The sequence below is a fragment of the Cricetulus griseus genome, chromosome 2 (assembly GCF_003668045.3).
Source record: "Cricetulus griseus strain 17A/GY chromosome 2, alternate assembly CriGri-PICRH-1.0, whole genome shotgun sequence".
NCBI classification, from domain to species: domain Eukaryota; kingdom Metazoa; phylum Chordata; class Mammalia; order Rodentia; family Cricetidae; genus Cricetulus; species Cricetulus griseus.
Window position 1 is genome coordinate 369277768 of NC_048595.1, and position 6135 is coordinate 369283902.

At 35.0% G+C, this 6135-nt stretch overlaps 1 protein-coding gene across 1 annotated transcript; it reads right to left on the bottom strand.

Moving 5' to 3' along the window:
- Nucleotides 1-589: 589 nt before the first annotated feature.
- On the bottom strand, nt 590-1513 carry LOC100774942 (olfactory receptor 2J3). Its single transcript, XM_027400012.1, has one exon. The coding sequence runs from the start codon at nt 1511-1513 to the stop codon at nt 590-592; it is 924 nt and encodes a 307-aa protein (XP_027255813.1).
- Nucleotides 1514-6135: the final 4622 nt, after the last annotated feature.

The following is a 6135-nucleotide window of genomic DNA, read 5'->3' on the forward strand; positions in this document are numbered from 1 at the left end:
AACATTCTGTAATAGTGCTTCACATTGCATCCCAGAAAATAATATGTAAGAGTAAAGCTGCATGTACTTGAGTTATGCTTATTATAATTCATGGATTTGTATTAATTCTCATACTATAATATAAAAATGTGAAACAAAATTCCTTTTGACATTTGTATGTAAAGGGGAAAATGTACCAGCCATATAATTGTGCCTTAAACAAAAGGCACAACACTAAAAATGTTCTTTATAGAAAGTAAAATATTAAAAATATAAAGACTTTATAATGTCTTAAGTCATTAGGAATTAAAAACAGATCTTTCCTCAAAAAATACAGAAAACTACATATCAAACTAAATATATTTGTATTCATTACAGTTATAATCTGAGGACAAAACTGCTGCTTTTTAAATTTGATTGTTAACAAGACTGTGTTCAACAAAAGTTTTCTTAGGAAGATAAAGTTTATATCTACTGTAATACTGTATGAGTCTGTAAGAGCATATAAACAAGTCTCACTGCTTGAGTGAAAAGGTGATTGGACAATGGATGGACTGGAGAGCCTTGGGAGATGTACCATCACACTGCTAATATCATGGTACTCAAGATACTACTGACCCATTAGCCTCCTCACTGCCCCTCTGACATCTTTGTTTCTTAGAGTATAAATGAGAGGGTTCAGACTAGGTGTGACAACAGTATAGAAGAGGGCAATGAACTTGGCTTGATCTTGAGAATTTTCTGTTGGAGGCTGAAGATAAATGCACATGGCTGGAATGAAAAAGAGACATACAACCATAAGATGGGCTCCACATGTACCAAATGCTTTCTGAAATCCTGTCTTTGAGTGCATCCTTAGGACAGCATGAGCAATAGCACCATAGGAAGTGACAATGAGAATGAGTGGGATGAGAACAAAAATAGAGCTTGCAACCAGTAGAGTCATCTCATTAGCTCGTGTATCAACACAGGATAACTGAAGCAGTGCTGGGACTTCACAAAAGAAGTGATCTACTTGGTGATGTCCACACAGAGGTACCCAGAAAGTGAACAGAGAGTGAAGTGCTGAATCCATAAAGCCACATACCCAGGAGGTTGCTGCTAATATGTGACACAAACGAGGATTCATGAGGACAGAATAATGCAAGGGTTTGCACACAGCTGCATATCGGTCATAGGACATGACCACCAAAAGAACACACTCTGTGGTACCCAAAGCAAGGACAAAATAGAGTTGGAACATGCAACCAGCATAAGATATTGTCTTCTCTGGACCCCAGAGGTTGAATAGAAGCTGAGGGACAGAACTAGTGGTGTAGCAGATATCCAGGGCTGAGAGATTTGACAGGAAGAAGTACATGGGTGTGTGTAGGTGGGAGTCTAAGTGTGCCAGGATGATAATGAAAAGGTTTCCTGTCAGTGTTAACAAGTAGAATATCAAGATCACCACAAAGAGAACTACCTCCAAGTGAGGCCACTTAGAAAATCCCAGAAGAATGAAGTACCCTTCAGAACTTGCATTGATTTTTTCCATCCTAATTTACATTCTCTTGTTTTATCTTCATTTCTAAGAAAGCTTGAGTGTTAAGGAGAATAATTATAGTTGTCGACTGAAGAATATAAAGTATCATCAAATGTGTATGCTATGAAACAAAAAGAAAAATCAGTAAGATAAGATAAATGTATCTCATTTGCTAGAAGCCTAAGTATAAAAGGAATGATTGTTACATAACCTGCAAAAGTAGTTGATATATTTGCTAAGAAATAGTATTATTTTTTACATTTTCTAAATTATCCCTTTATAAATTACTTGTTAATCACAAAGTAAACTTTACAGTACATAAATCTTGTCGATGCCTCCATAACCACATACTGTTAGCATATTCGTGATGACACAAAACCAGTACTGTCTAGCTGCTGATGTGACACTTTGAAACATCATGCCACTTAAGTGTCACTACTGCCCAGAATACACAACTGAATTCTTGTTATGAATAAACATGAGAAAAATTTAAATGAACACAAAACAGTTTGTCTGTACTCTACAAACATGTCAGTTATTACAACAATTAAAATTCAGGAATTGGGTAAATACATTTTGTAAGCTGGTGTCCAGATGATCACACAATTGAAAACATAGCACAAACTGTTCAGAGAATTGGAAAAAAAATTGAATACACACTGAAATTTTGCCCATTTTAAGTTGGTTAACATTTGAACTGTACAGAGTTTACATAAATGATTGTATTGTTCTTATAAACATCAAGAAATTCAGTGGAAGGAAAATACTTGCATGTCCAGTCAATGGCCCAATGGTACAGAAAATGTTATAGATGACTTGTAGATGGATAGTAGATTAGAAAGGTAGACACACAGATAGATGATGAATACATAGATAAATATATAGAGATATATTTTTATATCTGTATAGATATATAGAAATAAACAGATAGATATAGATAATATATAGATTTTGAGTTAATAGACAATAAATATTGGAAATAACAAAACTTCCCAGGAAAATGTACACTAAGGAGCAATTCACATATGAGATAAATTAGTGTTACTTGTTCTTTTTGTAACTATTCTGTAAGTTTGAAACTTTTCACAATAAAATGTTATCAAAGGAAAATATGAAATAATTTTATATTTCATGTAGATATTTATATTTTTATAGAAATCAAATCAAGTTTTCATTTATCCTAGGATAACAGATGAGCAATTGTTAATTGAATAATTACCTAACATAGAGTGCGGTAATATGATCTCCACTCAACAAATGGTCCTTGATAACAAATAAATTAATAAGTTACTTACAGGATTTTCTAATAGTTTCTACTTATGTGATAATATAACCACCATCCTGGAGAAATAAATATATTATACAGACACACTAGTGTTTCTTATTTTGACTATCAGACTAGACTATTGAACAATGAACCCCAAGAAATAGGAATCTCCCTGGAAATGTCATGCTTTGAAAGAAATTGTGCCAGCCTGAGAGGCAACTTGTATTCCTGATAGAGATTTCACATAGTTATAACAGCTTGTCAAACCATCTAATAGGACAAGATTGAAGCCCAGATAATGAGTCAGTGGTGGATGGGGCTACATGTTAACCTGGACTGCTTAAATGTGCATATCTTTGGCCCTTTATGAAAATTTTGATCTCACTTCAGGATTCTGAACACTGACTTGGGAGCATTTCATGGATCTCTCTGCCCATTCCCAACATGACCACATTGAATGAATCTCATTTTTTTAATGCTTTCAATTTTTAATTTGGTTTATTGAGAATGGATAATGAGAATCTGACTTGCAGCTATTTTGTGTCTTCCAAGTCTGATAACAGCAAGTAAATTATTTAAATTTTGTTTTATTTAAAAAATTTCTACTTATGTGGTTACTAGGAAGCACAATTGAGTTTTTAATAGCCTTATATATAGATGAAAGAGGAAAAAACATCAAATTCAGAAGTTATTAATACTTATGAATTAAGATATATATTACACCTCAATTAAATGTGCCTACAAAAAGAAATAATGTTGTTTTCTAATATATTTACTTACACACCAGTTTTTAATGTTAGAAACATGATGTAAAAAGAATTTTTTAAAAAGTCCGAGATTATAGACACTTTAATGTATAAGTATTAAAGAAACGATAAGGATAGTAAAACAGGGAGTCTGGATGAAAGGGTGCTAGAATGTGTGCTAGAGACGCATTTTACAAGAGAAAAGAGTAAGCATTAAGTTGAAAGATGGGAGGAGAAGGAGTTCCTATCAAAATCATCACAGCAAAGTTAATTAAAGCAAGTAATTAATTTCATGCACATGGGCTGCCTCCCCCTACAGTGGGGTTAAAGAGTTCAGCCTTGGTTGTGAGCAAGTTCATTGATAGAGGTTTCCAAATCGGGGACTTGGTGGGCAAAATAGGCAAGATTGTAGAAGCAGAACATCCTAACAAATTATTCCTAACGATTCTGAAACAAAGACATGATTACAGGTAGTCATAACAACAGATAGTTATAACAGGGTAGCCATAACAACCCTTTTGAAATAAAGGTATGGTTGTACAATGGTTATTAATTTTTTGAAACGAAGACATTATTGTCATTCCTGGAACAGACATACAAGCCATTTGTGGTTAAGGTTATAGGTAGAGCAAAGCCCAACCCTTGAGAAACAGGTTTAATCCTAAATGGGAGTTAACCCAGTTTGCCTCCATTTTAAGATGGATTTTAAGCCTAAGATGGAGGCAGGCTGTTTCTTCATAAGAAATCAGAGTCCAGTGAGTACATCCAGGAGCATGGAAGGGCTTTCAGGAAAGACAGAGGAAAGGACATATTTAGTCTGTGAGGGAGAGAATTACCCAGGTTACAGCCTAAGCTGCTACCACTACAAGTTGACTTTTTTCTGGGAAAGTAAGTGGAAGCAAGGGCACAGTAAAGAAACCACTGAAATGACTGCTCTATGGTTAGGGGAAAGTTTTTTTGTTGTAGGTAGTGGGGAGAGAGAACATCCAGAGGTATCTGGAAGACTCCAGAGTAGAGAGAAAAAGAAGCATACGGACTGTGGCTAGGGCTAGTTTAACAGGCCTAGAAAAATCACGCTGAGGAGATGGAAGTCTGTAAACTGGAACAAACTTTTAGGTTAGGATACAGGAGGAAAGGGGAAAGGCCAAGATCCTAGCTTGGACTTTGAAATACATGACAGGTTCATGTGAATAGGAAAAATTGAGTCTGGAAGCTAGCATGGGCTGAAATGTAAACATATGTATACATCAAGGGACCTGACCCTTGCTGGTAGCAGAAACCTGTTTCATTCATTCCCAAGGAATGTTGCATGTTAGCAACGGGAGTCTCCTCTATAATCCAGCTTCAGCTGAGTCAATACTGTCATTTGGGGGTACCCTTTGGACCTAAAAATCAGTAATATGGTATTTAAATTCTAAGAATAGGTTTGAATCACTACATTTGTTTATTCTCCTCTGGAGAAACATCACCAGTATCTCATAAATAATTAAATGGCTTTTTTCCACTTAATATATTACACACATTAAAAAAAAAACATAACTCATCAATACCTCTGACTCTTAGAAGATCCTTCTTGTCCTGCAGATTTCCAATCTTTCTTTGGAAAAATTAAATCTTCCATTAGTTATACAGTTATTGAATGACCTAGGATTTAAATCTTTTGTTTACTGAATTCTTTGTCTTCTCCAACATTATCATGTTTGTTTTGTTTTCCATGATCCCATGGCTAATGGGAGACCCTTCCTAATAAACTGTGGCAAAAGATGAATAAAATTATCTGTAGTTTCAACATTTTGGCTCTCAATAGCTCATGTTCTGTAAGTGCAACACTTACAGAAAGACACTGGGGTAGAAATAGGCTTCATCAGGAAAATGTGGAGAAGCCAGCTTGTGTCCAGGGCTTCTCAGCTAATCCTAACTTGTGGCAATGTGACAGTGTCAGTAAGGTAAAGGAAACCATCCTATTTTGCTGAGAGATGGGTCCAGGGAAACAAGTCCACACATTATTATATGGCTGAATTCAAAATAATTAATATAACAGTAATTTTTAAATAGTCCAAATTTAGAGATTACAGCCATTTGATTAAAGATAGAAATAATCTAATATTTTTTTAAAAAACTTGCTTTAGGTTGGAAACACATCATGGCAAATTGCTGTAATTACTTCCTCTGATACACAAATAGGCTTTTGGACAAAAGTTCCCCCAAAGCAGCCTTGCCTGCAAAGGCTGATTGACTAATTAGAACTGGAGTACTGTGGGGAGATTGGAATGTTACAGGTCTAGAGGCCAGTTACCTTATCTTGGACTAGTCCTAACCACTCCTCCACAACAGCCATATTTTGCCCATCTCTGTTTCTGAACTAACATCCTAAAACTAATAGAAAATTTTGAAATCTATTAACTTAGCTAAATGCTATCTTACACCATCCCAAAAGCTAAGAACACCATCAGATAGCATTTTGTGCCTACAGAAAAGTTTCCCCCCATCTTATTATAACCTACATCTGATGTACCCACCAATGTATTTTAATCTTGCTTTGATTTATTTTTTCTTTAAAACTTTAAAACTTCATGAAACTGTTTCTGCTTTTTAACATGGAATTTGAGTAACCTAAGTCT